Below are 14,595 nucleotides of genomic sequence, written 5' to 3' on the forward strand. Positions count from 1 at the left end.
GCCGTGAGGTGGGAGTCGATTATTCTCCAGAGTTTTTCTCACCAGCACTGTCACGTGGTGTTTCGAAATTCTCCCGTATCAAGCATTGGTGTGAAATTCACACATTTTATAGATGACGGTTATCCTATACCCAACAAATCTAAATCGGTTTTACTGGCTTAAACCATTTTGCGAAACGATATCTGTAACTAGGCCTTTGAGTCTTTTTTTTCTTTTTCTTTTTTTCTAGATTTCTAGTTTTTTGTTCATCTTTTTTGAATGTTTTTTAGATTAACGTTTTATTTTTTGGATTAGTCATCCATTTTGACAAGAGGAGTTTTTTTTTTTTTTGCCAGTTGCTAGGAGAGATCATTACATCATGTATGAAGTACAAAGTACAAATCATGGGACACTACATCTATTATGTGAGAATCCACGAGTTAACCAAGCTCAATAACTGAACCAACATGATAAATAAGCCCATCAAAGATATTACAATCACTATAAGCTCAACTCAATTACAAGCGTCATTAAAAAGAGAAATAACCTCAACAAATACAAAGAAAAGAACACCCACATGCAAGTGAAAAAATTTAAACTCCTGACCACCTAGTGAGATGCAAGAGTCTTGGCCAACTGAGTTAGCCCTAGTTAGTTAATGAGAGGAGTTTAAAAAGTAAAAAATTATGACCAAAAACAAAAAAAAAATACAAAAGAAGAAAAAAATAACAAACAATTTGTATTTTTTGTTTTTGTTTATATTGTCGTCTTATATGAATTATAACTTCGGTCTACTTTTCTTCTTCCTTTCGTCTAGATGAATAATTAATTTCAAAATTTGGCAAAAAAACTAAATAAAAAATTATAAAAAATAAAAAATATCAGACCAAAGATTTAGGGGAACTTCAAACGAGAACCCTAAGAGCATTTGTTAACAAACTTTGATGTGATAAGTGATTGTTCATTATTCGTTAAGTAGTAAGTACGCAAGGCACTTCTAGGGACAGAGTACAGTATTTGAATTATTTCCGGATCAGGTGGAAACGAGAGGTGCTACAGTTCTCGATCAAAAGGGTTTCCGATTGGGATCCGGACATCTTGTCGGGCACATTAGGGCCATCGGACGGCCGATTCGAGTCGTCCAAAAATTTAAAAAAAAAAAACGAGTGGGCCTATATATATATATACACACACACACACACAAAACACATGGGGTGTTTGGATCAAACACCTACACACATCGGATGCCGTTGATTCTCGCGTGGGCCCACTTGATTTTTTTAGACTTTTTGGATGGCTTAGATCGGCCGTCCGGTGGCCCGAATGTGCCCGGTGGGGCATCGGGATCCCAATCGGGATCTTGGGTCAGGAACCGTATCATTAACGAGGTGGAAACACCATGGTTTCTGCCACCCATTGTGGTATAATAATCTAAACCGCTCATCTTGTAAGGGCCAAAATAGTATTATCTACGCAAAAAATTAGGTTGATCGGACATCAATAGCGCGCTATATCAATAATTAAATTTTGATTTATTAATAGACGGTTATTGATAGTTTAACTTAAAAACTAGTGACGGAATCAGGACGTCCCTTTGACGGTCATTGATAGTTTAACTTAAAACCTAGTGATAGAATCAAGACGTCCCTTTCATAAACCAAAATTCAATTTTTGATATAACTATTGATGTCCGATCAAGCTGATTTTTTGTGTGAATATATTACTTTGCGGGTCCTGCAAGATGAAAGGTTAAAATTACTACAATGAATGCTCAGTAGGGCCTACAATAGAGAGTGGCAGAAACCCCATAATTTCCACCTCATCCGGACAGAACTTATAATCTAATAAAAATTACTCCAAGAGGTTGGCTTGTGGTCAAGGCATGATTAGTCAAGTTCATGTAAAGGCACAAAGCCTAATAGAAAATGACAACTAGCCTTTGAAAACCGGAAATCCTAAAGCACCGACCAAGTGTGCACCAATCGTGATGTTGGCCCACTTCTAGTCCCTCACGAATGATATGAGCCGTTTAATAATAGTTTTTTTTTTTTAAAAAAAAACCCGAGTGGATCCTGTAATTTGATTGAAAAATGGAAGATTAGATGGATCATCTACACAAATCGGATTGAGTTGATTTTTCTCGGGCCCACTCAGGGTTTTTTTTAAAAATAATTGAACGACTCGAATCATTCGTGAGGGACCTGAAGTGAGCCCCGCGTGACGGTCAGTGTACCATTGGTCGGTGTCCGTAGTAAGGTTGCTTGAAAACTCATCTAATGGAAATGGTTTTTGGCACAGTTAACCAAATATGTGTTACAGCCACAATTTTTCACTTGAAGAAACTTGTATGTCATAAAATCGCATGAGGCGTCATCACATGTATTCCTGAATTACACAGTTTGAGATTGAAAATGAATGAAATCTTTTTCTGCCAAAAGATTTCATCCGAACCCACCAACCGCATTTTGTTTTCTTAGGCTGCGTTGTTATGAACTTATAATTTAAATTTGAGAATTTTGTCTTTATTTGAATTTTTTTCACATTTGTTAGTTTTGCGTCAAATTTTTGTAGGTTATTGATTCATCTCGAAGAGAGGAATCGGAAAAATAAATTTTTTTTTTGCTTTTACCAAAGTATTTTGAGAAATAACCACTTTTTATGCCAAAAATGACTCTTTTTTTCATAAGAACGCAGCCTAATCGAAACATCAATTTCAGTCAAATTCCCTCTTTTCAAATTGTTCAAATGCACTAGAAAAATCCTCTCTCAAAAAGCCCTTAATCCAGTTGCCATTTGGAGGGGGAGGTCGCTGCCTCCACCCACCCTCGCTTGCCTCTCCTCTCTCTCTTCGTTGTGTTTTTCTCCATGACTGCTAGGTTTTTGGCAGCCGTCTGGTAGGACGTCGAGGGTTCCTCAGGCCGGGGCGGAAGGTGGCTCCTCTGGTCCATTCCTCTTCCATCGTCTCCAAATCTATTGTTCCCAGTCCGGTGACGAGCTTAATAAGGTGTGCGGTTGGTGTAAGGGGGTTTTTCCGTTTTTTCTTCTGCTTTTTCCGTTTTCTTTCTACCAGCGAGTTTCTCCTGTCTGGTTCTATACCAGTTTGGGTGTTCCAGATTTGGTGGGTGATGGTGGTGGGCAAATAACCCTGCGCCTATTGAGGAATGTCCGGTGTTGGTGGTCTTTGTTTCTTTGGATGTCTGTTTTGGGGCTGGTGGGTTTTGGTGGGGCTATTGGGATTGGTGGTGGTCCGGTGGTGTTTGTTTGGGCTGCGTAGCAGTTTCAACTGGAAGAAGACTGGTCTTCGGTCGCCGTGGTCCGGTGGTATTCGATTCTTATCTTGTTCAGGCCAGTGACCCTTGTGGTTTTGCCCATGAGACCTGTTAGATTTTAGTTGATTTGTTGTTGTTTGCCTTCTGATTTTAGCGATGCTTATTTGTTTAGGGTTTGAGCTGTGTATCTCTTTAGATCCTCTGTTACCTAGATTGAGATTGGTTCTTATGTACCCGCGTTATCGCGGGACCTACTTCGCCAGTATGTGTCTGAGATCGATGTTTAGGTTGCTTTGGTTTTTTCCCGTATTTCTTTTGGAATTTGTTTGCTCGATGGGCTTGTGTTGAATGAATGACTCTTTTCAAAAAAAAAAAAAAAATGTTCAAATGCATGGGAATTCTGGTAGTCTATGCGCGGTTAACTCATCCCACACTAAACTAAGAAGCCCAGCGTTGATTGCCCAAGCTAAACTACATAGGACTGTACGTGCTGAGTTTGCTCCTCACCTACAGGAGTTATGGATCGATAAGCTCTTCCTGTGGCCAGGCATGAGGACAGTCCTTGAATCCCGAATTGCGTAACTCAAATATGCTTATAAGTCCTAAAGTGTAGTACAATTTAATGGATAAATAACATTTCTGAGAAAGAAAAAACAATGAAAACGTTGTTAAGAATGAGCGAAATTACGAGCATAACGGAGACATTCAACCCCGAACAACAAAATATCCCACGTAGGTATGCAGACTCTGCCGCAAGGGAGAAATTCTAGCTAGGATTCCAATTGAAACCAAGACGAATGCTCGAAATTCTCATCCTGTGGCTCAATCATAGACATTTTTCTTGGCTCAAACTTTGCATTGGCTAGTATGCTCGGATTGAGCAATGCATGTATCTAGCACTAAATTTGTAACCTCACAAATATGTGTGTATTGAAATTGTATATGGACACGAATACGTTTTATGCAGGTGGTGGCAAACATTTCTGGTGGTGCTGGTGGTATACTCGGCATGGTCATCTCCATTCGAGCTAGCCTTCAAGAAGGTGGCGACTGGGTCGCTATTGCCGGTTGATTTAGCTGTGGATGCCTTCTTTGCGATCGACATTGTTCTGACCTTCTTCGTTGCTTACTTGGACAAATCAACCTATCTCCTTGTAGATAACCATGAGAAAATAGCAATGCGGTATCTTCTTACTTCTTTATTTGCTCTTTCAGTCCTCTGATCCTCTCGCTCTGTGTGTGTGTTTGAGAGAGAGAGAGAGAGAGAGAGAGAGAGTTAAGTCTAGCAGTTCTTATAACCTTCATGAGCAGGATACCAAACTATTAGGAACAGAACAAGGTGTGTGAGAGCATCTCCAATGATCGTCGTTTTAGCTTAGTAAAAGTACAAAAAAAGTACAAATTTTCATCTACTCATTTTTTATGCGTACTCAAAACACTACTAGGTATTTTGCCTAGTTAAATTACACAAAAAAGTAAATAAATATATGCAGTGCAGCGAGATAATTGATGATGCGGCACATTCTAATTGGTTAACAAAATTTACGTAGCCTTCAATGACCAACTATATGTAGCTAGTCAAAATGCAAATAGGTAACATGCCTAGGCCATTTGGCTAACCCGTTGGAAATGCGAAAATTGTGCTCTTCAAGCCAAAATAGCACACAGACCTCATTTTCCTTGCCTGTTGTAGTTGCTCTAAGGTGATTCAAACTATGGTATGATACGGATTATATCTAGAATATAAGTCTCGTCCTTTTTTGTGTACTCTCTCTGTATATGTTACATCGTTGATCTACGTATATTTCACTCTCACGTCACTTAGAGAGGCCAATTCCATTAACCTGAACACGGGCCAAATCATTGGAAGGTCAAGGATCCTTTGCCCCCCAAAATGCAGTGCCAACCATAGCAATGGTGAGGATCAAAAAAACCATAGCAATGGTGGAATCTCAAACTAAACTTACTGTGGTTTTGAGTGTATTTTCACAGGGAACATGCATTTCTAGTGGAAAAGAATCACGCGCCACTGAGACTGAACACTTGCCATCGCGCTAGGTCACGGCCTCTAAGTGTATGGTAACAAACCTATAGGACAAAAGGACGCCCGACGACAAAATGATTCCTTATATTTTTTTCCACTATAGGACCTCTGAAGTCTCTATTGTCATCATATCAATAATGCTTTATCTATTCTGAAAAAACTTTTGATTCCTTGTCCAGGTATGTAACAAACCTATGGTTCCCAATGGACATAGCCTCAACTCTGCCATTCCAGGCCATATACCTGCTCTTCACCGGAAAAATGCACAAAGGCGAAGCGTTTGGCTTCCTCAACTTGCTCCGGCTATGGCGACTCCGACGTGTTAGTGAACTCTTCACAAGGTACACTTTCTTTTTTATTATCTAAATTAGCATGTCAATACATTGAGCTCCAAAAATTGAAAAACATCTGTATACCTTCTCCCTTGAGTTTAGAATTCAAAAAACCCATATACCTGCAGTTAATACCGTCCGATGTCATGTGCATTCTTGTATCTTGACAATTATGCAGCAGAACCAGACTAAAAATGGAATACCAGTAACGCTAATTGATTCAGTTGTGAATTCCAGAATTGAAAGATAACTAAAATAATCAAGTTTCAAAGTCTACAAGAACAGAAATAAGAGCCCACAACCAAACAAAGAAGGATGCGGATGAAAAATCTATTTCACTCCCAAAAACAAGTTACGCAAGATCAATGTACACTGGGTATTCTTGTTCTACGATCTGAGACTTTGCGGTAACCCTATCACAGTTCCACGTTAAGGTGTATCTTGGATTCGCTGAGGGAAAAGACGGAAAAATCTTAGTCTCATGAATTGCTATCATTACACGGTCCTGCGAATCCCTCCATAAATCCATGACCCAATTACTCAACACAAGCTAAATGGAAAAAAAAAACCATAATGCAATGGAAGAGTAGATAACAAATGCATATGCACAAACAAACAAAAAACATTGCATAAAGATGATACATGAGCTTCAGACAACATATTTCATCTAGTTAGAAATTGTTTTATCCAGGTTAGAGAAAGACACGCGCTTCAGCTACTTCTGGATAAGATATTGCAAGCTAATATGTGTAAGTACGAGTTAATTTCCTCATAACTGTCTCTTCAAGTTACCACTTTTCTAGTGTTAATCGTTAAACTCTCAACTGTCAAGTGTCCACTATCGAATTCAGAGTCGGTTGTTTCATAACCCGTTGTTCTAACTCTCCACAGGTGACTCTATTCGCAGTACACTCGGCAGGTTGTTTCTATTACTGGATGGCCGTCCATCATAAAACATCCGATGACACATGGATTGGAGCTCAAGTTCATGATTTTGAACACAAAAACATCTGGATGGGATACACCTATTCCATGTATTGGTCAATTGTCACCCTCACAACAGTTGGATACGGGGACTTGCATGCAGAGAATACAGGAGAGAAGGTTTTCAATATCTTCTACATGTTATTCAACATCGGCCTAACAGCGTATCTGATCGGAAATATGACGAATCTCATTGTCCACAGCGCAGTCAGAACCTTTGCTATGGTAAATTCTTCTACAGCTCTTGTCATGAACATATGAGCCTTATGGCTAAATGAACTTTGAACAATGTGAACAACCGGAAACAAACAAAAAAAAAATAATTAGCGGTTGAATCAACTGAACAATTGTCTACTATACTTCAATTTTCTGCCCAAGATTTTTCGGCTTAAATAATCCTCTACTATCCTGGTTTTCACTTGTCAAAGACTACACAAATGGCATCGACATTTTGCAGTTTCATTCAAGGAAATGCTGAGCTGAACAACACCATGTTCCTAACATTGAGAGCTCTAGAACAATCTTTGATTTGGACCAATTCCTACGGTTAGGACTAGTTCAAGTTTTTGCAATGTGAATACCCAAGTTCTATGAATTTTGATAAAACCTACTAGCCTAGTACTTAGGTTCTATTTAGATCTTGGATTATAGAAGTGCTTTGTGTACCGAAAACAAGAAGTACAAGATAAGTTTTCAACCATATCCAATGTTTCGTTCCTTTCTATTGTTTTCACGACACAAATCCATCCATGAAAAAGGATCCAAACACAGCCTTAATGCTATTATAATGTCATGAGAGGAAGTCAAAATCTCCAACTAAACCATAAATGTACAGATATCTTCCAGTAACTGGTTGAATCTTTGTTCATATTGCTACATCTTTTTTTTTTTTTTGTGGGGGGGGGGGGTGGGGTAGAGGTGTCTGCTACATGTTATTTTGGCATAGCAAGAGCCTTTAGAAACCTGTATGCCCAAATCAATGGAAATGCCGCAAAACTGCAGTCGCAAATTGTCTTTTTTTCTTTGGAGGGGGAATCAAAGTGACCAGAATCGTCAACTTTTCACAAGTATACTTCCCTCCGTCCCTCTTCGTACAATTTTTTCACTTTTGCCTGTCCCATAAAGAATGTCCACTTTGAAAAGTGAAGGATCAAAATTTGATGATATTACTATTTTGCCCTTCTCTCGTGGATATCACATCTCAAAACACTTAAATGACTGGAAATGTTGAAGGATAACGTGGAAAATTTACACTTCACAAAGTGTATCTACTTAAATGTTGCGTTTCCCAAAATGGACCAACATAGAGGGGTGGAGGGAGTACTAGAATAGACTATTATCTAACGATGACTTCACAGAGGGACGCCATCAATGAGATATTACGATACGCGAGCAAGAATCGGCTTCCAGATGGTTTGAAAGAGCAAATGCTGGCTCATATGCAACTCAAGTTTAAGACAGCAGAATTACAACAGGAAGAAGTGCTTGAAGACTTACCCAAGGCGATTAGATCAAGTATAGCTCAGCATCTTTTCCATGAAACCGTGGAAACTACGTATCTCTTCAAAGGAGTTTCTGACGACCTCATCACCCAGCTGGTAATCACATTTTTTGCGTTCCCTCTCCCTCTCCCTCACCTCACATCATGTATCATGTTCCAGTCTCATTGTAGTTATACGATCGAGAACAGAAAAAAAAACTAAATGGCATTAGCAATAAAGATATCGACACCTTACATATGCAAAACCATAATAGGACAGTGATACTACAAGGTACTGAAGGTAGTGAGACACACATCTCACACTTGCGCAGCATTTGGATCTTGGATTTAAAGAGGGATTTTTTGGAGGGAAAAAACAAGGAAACGGTAAAGGTCGTCAACGATATCCACAGTTCTCCCATCCCTTCCCTTCCTGTTCCTTTTCCCTCCAGGACCTCCACAAATCCAAGTTCCAAGCAACACAACTTCCATGTGCCGCCTCCTTTCTATATGGGCAAACCATTGATTAGGTATGTGTCCATTCTAGCCAAGAAAATGTTCCTTAGGGATCCTTTTTTCAAAACTTTCTCCTGCAATAAACGACTATTACAAAAGAGGGGTCAAGCAGTGAAGTCAAATCCGCATAAGTTTCAGAAAAAGGGGAGAGAGCCATTCCCAGCTGCTCTAGCACTTATTTACGATACATGACTCAAGATGGTGGGTATTACGAATAGGAGACTAGAGTAACCATGCCGAGCTCAATTTGACACAATGGCATAATGAAACCATTAAAGAAGGTGCTATTCTGTCTTTATAGGTTTGTACTGGAAATCTCTTCCACGTTATCGTATAAGCAGTATCTTGTGGCTTCTCTCCTCACAGGTGTCTGAGATGAAAGCAGAGTTTTTCCCACCAAAAGTCGATATTATTTTACAGAATGAGATACCAACAGATTTCTACGTTCTGGTATCCGGAGCAGTGGTATAGTACTTCTCCTTTCACATGTAATCATGAGTAAAACGAGATGCAAATCTAACAGTCGTCTCAAATGCAGGATGTGCTGATATACAAAAATGGAACGGAGCAGGTATGCTTCCTTTTCCCAGTGTAATAGAGACCTGTTTGACAAAGTTTCCATTTTTCTGAGTGCAAGCATGTTAAAAAAGACACGGAAACTATGATTGAAGATGCATAAATAACCAAGTCTAAGAACTTAGTTAATGACCTTGGGCCACAAATCACCAAGTCCTAGTGAACAAAAATGGAATGGAGCAGGTATGCCTTTCCTTTCTCCAGTGAAATGAAGGTCTATTTGACAAGTTTCTGCTTATCCAAATGCACAAATGTTAGAACGCGGAAACAATAATGGAAGATGCACAATTGACCAAGTATGAGAACTTAGTTAATGAACTTCTGCAATGAATCACCGAGTGGAAAATCAACGCTTCAGTCTAGTAGGATAAATACTACTCTTGCGAAAGAACACATGTTGGCTATTGCAAAAGAATAAGGAAATCGCAAGACGATCATACTAGACCTGTTTGAAAAGAAGTCTCAAAAATAGAGGTGGCTATCTGCAGAAATAAATGCTACTGAATATTAAGTATAACAGGCTTGTGACTAATCCTTCTGTATAGGTGACATGACGCACCGAGGTGGAAAATGACTTCAAGATTATATAGCCAAAATAAAATGTCTTCTTGTCTTTATCAGGTCAAAAAACAACCTGCATTAGAACATAAGTAAACCAGGTTCAGAAAAAACGAAAAAACAAGAACTTCAATCTGAATGATTAGATAGTGCTTGAAACAAAAAAGTTACAAGATGAACTAGAGAAAGTGAACAGTGGAATAAGAATCATAAATTCGAAGTAAGTAGACTTCACTCAAGCATAACGTATTGCCTCAACTCAAGTGATGCATAAGGTAATATTCGTGCTGCTAGTCTCCAAGGTAGAACCTATGAATTGTGCTAAAAAAATTCTGAAGTTATTTGAAAGCACAGATCAGATCACTAAACAAAGAGCCTCCAATTTTCCTACATTCTTTAACCATTTAAACTGGATTTCCAGTTCTTGTCAAAATTAGGGGCTGCGGAAATGGCAGGAGAAATAGGCGTGATTCTCAATATCCCACAGCCTTTTACGGTGAGAACGAAGCGGCTTTCTCAGGTGATCCGGATAAGCCATCAACATTTCAAGCAAATGGTAAAGCAACATAATGCAGATGGGAAGAAAATTATCTCCAACTTCATACAGGTCTGGAATCTTTTGACAGCATTTACAGTTTTTCGAAACCTATATCTCCTACCATAAACTATAAATGTGATGAGGACATATCCCAGAAGTTTCTTATTAAACTGAAAGTGTATGACTTCTCCCAGAATGCTGTCCATATGGTTCCCAAAATACTCAAGAAACAATACGCGTACTTGTCATTAAAAGAAAATTTTCGGGCCATTCGATGGAGAATGGTTTACTTGAATTTGATGGGGGTAGGGGAACCATATTTGATTGACTCATGGCATTGGCCAGAAAACCAAATGCTATTATGGATAAGCTCATCAACTACTCTATACAAATGTGTTTATGCCCCCCCCCCCCCCCCCAAAAAAAAAGAAGAAGAAGAAGAAGAAGAATTTATTAGTATAATTTACATGTATAGTAAAAATAATAATAAAAAGTAGTATGGTATTTGTCTGGTACCGTCCGACAACAACCGAAATTGTCTGGTACTAGAAGGAAAATAAAATAAAACTGGTCTGGTACTCTCTGGTAATGGCTGGTACCGACCCTACTGACCCATATCACTGGTACTAACCGGTATTTGAGCCGGAACGAAATTAGAGGCGTAGGATACTGAATTTGGACAATAATTATACGTAGTACAATATCCATACCTTGTTCCAAACCCCAAATTCTCAAAATTTTGATTTTTTTTTTTGATTTAGAGAGAGAGAGAGAGAGAGAGAGAGAGAGAGAGAGAGAGAGAGAGATTGATTTTGGAAAGTGGGGAGCTGTGTTTTTTATAATAAAATCACTCATTTGACATTTGGTTTGTTTTCTGTGTGTATCCTACATTTTTCACAGTTGCAAACTAATTTATTATTAGCGTTGTGCCCGGTTGATATATGAGAAAATAGAAAAAATAAAGTTGACTGATTTATTTATTTCAATCACTCTACTTACGATTACAATCTTGAAGCAAACCTGTCAACTTTGTGTGAGATGTGTGAGACAGAGAAACGTGAGATTGAAATTAAGATTATTACCTGTTAAATAAGGTTGTAAAGAATTGAAAAAATAGGAAGGTAATCTGCTAGAATGGAAAAAGAACGAAGAAAAGATTTCCTAACAAATGAAACTATAACGGAAGATATAAAAAATGGAATGGAGCATGTATGCTTCCTTTTCCCAGTGTAATAGAGACCTCTTTGACAAATTTCCACTTTTTTGAGTGCAAGCGTATTAAAAAAGACACGGAAACTATAATGGAAGATGCATGATTAACCAAGTCTAAGAACTTAGTTAATGAACTTGAGCAACAAATCACAAGCCTATGACAAAGTGTCTTGGAAATTTTTGTTTGACACTTCAAATTACTTCAATTTTAATGCTTCTTGGACCTCCATCATCATGAGCTGCGTGTGCACAATTCTCGCGGCAGATGGCTCTCAGGTGGAAGCATTGGGAGCTCTAATAGAGAACAACCACTTATTTATCTTTTGAGAACTAAAAGAAAAACTTGAGTGCATAGCAACCACGAAGAAAACCAATTTCTTTGATCAACATTAATCTATGATGCGCATGAGCAGTAGAAAATGGAGTAAATAGTTATGAGACCAGCTATCCAGTGCCACAATTAAGAAAACCAATTTTTGTCCCCGTGCAATGAACAAGCACAAAACGCTAGTTAGCTTCATATGCAAATGAACTTTTTTGCGCTGAGTCGCTGACCGACTCTTCCTGCATTCCTTGCTTCAGTATTTGAAGGGCTTAAGGAAAGAGATGCTTGAAAAAATACCATTTGTAACAGAGTTGTTAGATGACTTCAATACAGAGGTAATAAACTGTCGTCCTAATCTAGAATTGCATAGCAAATATATCAGCTAATACAGCAGAGGCTGAGTCTACCCATGCCTTCAACTAAAGTGGCTCTCAACAGCTAAAAAATGCCTGCAATTTCATATATTTGAGAGTGAGTAACCTAAAATGTGTACGCTGCCTGAAAGCAATAAAGAAAGAAAAGTGCACATTCATTCCATCAAGTTTCATTCTTGTACTTCAAGATACACTCATACACCATAAAATGATCAGAAAGAAATTAAGACGCGCAACTAGCCAAAATGTTGCTAAACATAACAAAAAGAACAAGCTTTCCCTCTTTGTTAACTGTTAAGAACCAAATCATGCATGATTTTGGTATAACTAACAGCTTCGCCAAAGCTACAAATCCTGCGTTAGCCTAGTAAAGTACAATGAATGAATATCTGCAAAAAAAACAAAATCGCAGAAAGATTTGATCCCTTAATTACCACATCTTTTTTCGATGTTGGTTAAAATTTTGTTTTAAGGGATGAAACTTAGAAATCCAATGGATCGTTTAACTTTAGGTCGTTTCAATTCGCAATAGCATAAACGGATAAACCTGCCCTCCTTTGACAGAGATCTAAGCACTGACATTCCCAGTTATAACCACAGCTAGTGACATTTATAATGTTTTTTCCTGCAGAATATAGCACCAATTGAGGGGGCAGAGTATCATGAAGCATCAAATAGTAGTGGAGACACAAATATAGAAGGTTAGTAAGCTCAAGCCTGACTGTACAAAACTTCCTTCCCGTCTGCATTATGTTTGCAATAAGAAGGTAAATATCTCATAGAGTATGCTTGCAATATGTTTTAAATGGGTTGGAGTCATTCAAGTTTTCGTTAACTTCCCATTAAATCTACGTCACAGTTTTATGTCAACACCTAAAGGATTAGTTAAGTCAGAGATACAGATTCTGCAAAAGCTAAAGTAACTTGCCGATTTCATGTGGGAAAACTCATGCGATTATTTGCAGGAACATCACCAACTTCCGCGCCATCATCAGGCATAGTTCCTGGGAGGGTCATAATACACGGGCATCGCCTGGATGATAAAACAAATGATGGTGATAAAATGGGAAAACTTATCCATCTTCCTGACTCAATGGAAGACCTTCTGATCGAGTTTAGCAGGTAAGCAATTCTTATGTCTATACTCACTGAACTGATAGCAAAAAATACTAAATCTAATTTTGTGTTTAACTTGAGAACAAGCAGCGTCCATACAGTAATTGGTTAAAGTGATCAAGTATTAGAAGGTGGAGGAACAAAAACACTCAACAACTTTACCTTGTTTTTTTACGCAGAGAAGTAGTTTGGCAAAAGAGGATGCACAATTCTCGCGGCAGATGGCTCTCAGGTGGAAGAATTGGGAGCTCTAAGAGAGATCGACCACTTATTTATCTTTTGAGAACTAAAAGAAAAACTTGAGTGCATAGCAACCATGAAGAAAACCAATTTCTTTGATCAACATTAATCTATGATGCGCATGAGCAGTAGAAAATGGAATAAATAATTATGAGACCAGCTATCCAGTGCCACGATTAAGAACATTCGAGTTACTGACATTTGTGTGAGAACTCTTAACAATGTCATCGATGTATTACATCTACTCACCAAATGCTAGCAAAAGGACAATGGTTGAGGTTATTACGGTTTCTATCCGATATCCTTGCTGTTGAGCATGTAAAAGACAGTGAATGCGGCTTTCTGAAAATTTTCCTTCTGTTCCTCTAGAGTTTTCTTCCTCTCAAGAGCGTTGTCTTCACACTTCTCTATTTCCTCCATAATTCCAGTGGAGTTCTCACCAAATTCCCTGTGGAAAGTTCAATCAAGGGATGGAAAAAAAACAATCGCACTCGAACAGCAGTGAAGCTGATGAAGGAAGCCCCGATCAAGACACACAACTAGTCACCCTTGTGACAGCCCCAGATGATATCCTTGACCTGCTCGCTGCGACATGGCGGGTGTGGCCTTCGCGAGGGGTGCTGCCTAGGGTCTATGCTACTTTCATTTCTGTTGTACCAGGAAATAAAATTAGCCAGACTAGTAAAATGTAACCAAGAACCATATTTCATCAGTTAACGGCCTCCATGTTAAAACTATAGTCAATCTTAGTCAGCCTTCACAACACCACTGGAATTTACGTATTGGGGGCTAACCCAAGATTCGGATACAGAACTGGTTTGGGTTGTTCCCCAGTAATCATCCCTCAAGATATACATAAAGCCCACTAGAACTTTGGGCTAAGATCTTAACAGGAAGGGAAAATGACGATCCAAGATATGTTTTGATAATTAATATCCACCAAAGATATGCTGAGAACATTTATTAATGCTGAAAATGTCATTGACGGGTATTAATTATTAAAACACGTCATTGGCCGTCATTTTCCCTAACAGGAAGCAACTTGGAAGCCG

The 14,595-nt window shown here is 38.6% G+C and overlaps 2 protein-coding genes across 3 annotated transcripts in view; both read left to right on the forward strand.

Annotated features, from left to right (window-relative positions):
• Nucleotides 1–13,313, forward strand: part of LOC131316131 (potassium channel KAT3-like) — a 34,732-nt gene extending 21,419 nt beyond the window's left edge. Inside the window, exons 2-12 of the mRNA XM_058345408.1 lie at nt 4,216–4,431; nt 5,472–5,633; nt 6,316–6,373; nt 6,516–6,833; nt 7,967–8,206; nt 8,971–9,069; nt 9,143–9,175; nt 10,160–10,345; nt 12,071–12,148; nt 12,819–12,888; nt 13,153–13,313. Coding sequence (XP_058201391.1) covers nt 4,216–4,431; nt 5,472–5,633; nt 6,316–6,373; nt 6,516–6,833; nt 7,967–8,206; nt 8,971–9,069; nt 9,143–9,175; nt 10,160–10,345; nt 12,071–12,148; nt 12,819–12,888; nt 13,153–13,313 — 1,621 coding nt within the window. The remainder of the gene's footprint in view (nt 1–4,215; nt 4,432–5,471; nt 5,634–6,315; nt 6,374–6,515; nt 6,834–7,966; nt 8,207–8,970; nt 9,070–9,142; nt 9,176–10,159; nt 10,346–12,070; nt 12,149–12,818; nt 12,889–13,152) is intronic.
• The window catches only part of LOC131316032 (potassium channel KAT3-like), a 110,935-nt gene extending 96,587 nt beyond the window's left edge, over nt 1–14,348 (forward strand). The window contains exon 14 of one of the 2 annotated variants that reach the window (XR_009196976.1): nt 11,905–11,955. Coding sequence is in view for 1 of the 2 variants with exons in the window: in XM_058345300.1 (XP_058201283.1) it covers nt 13,483–13,490 (8 nt within the window). In the remaining variant the exon portion in view is untranslated. Of the gene's footprint in view, nt 1–11,904; nt 11,956–13,482 lie in introns of those variants that run through there. The other variant, XM_058345300.1, reaches the window with a different exon arrangement.
• Nucleotides 14,349–14,595: the final 247 nt, after the last annotated feature.

This window comes from Rhododendron vialii, chromosome 2a, assembly GCF_030253575.1.
Source record: "Rhododendron vialii isolate Sample 1 chromosome 2a, ASM3025357v1".
In the NCBI taxonomy this organism is placed as follows: Eukaryota; Viridiplantae; Streptophyta; class Magnoliopsida; order Ericales; family Ericaceae; genus Rhododendron; species Rhododendron vialii.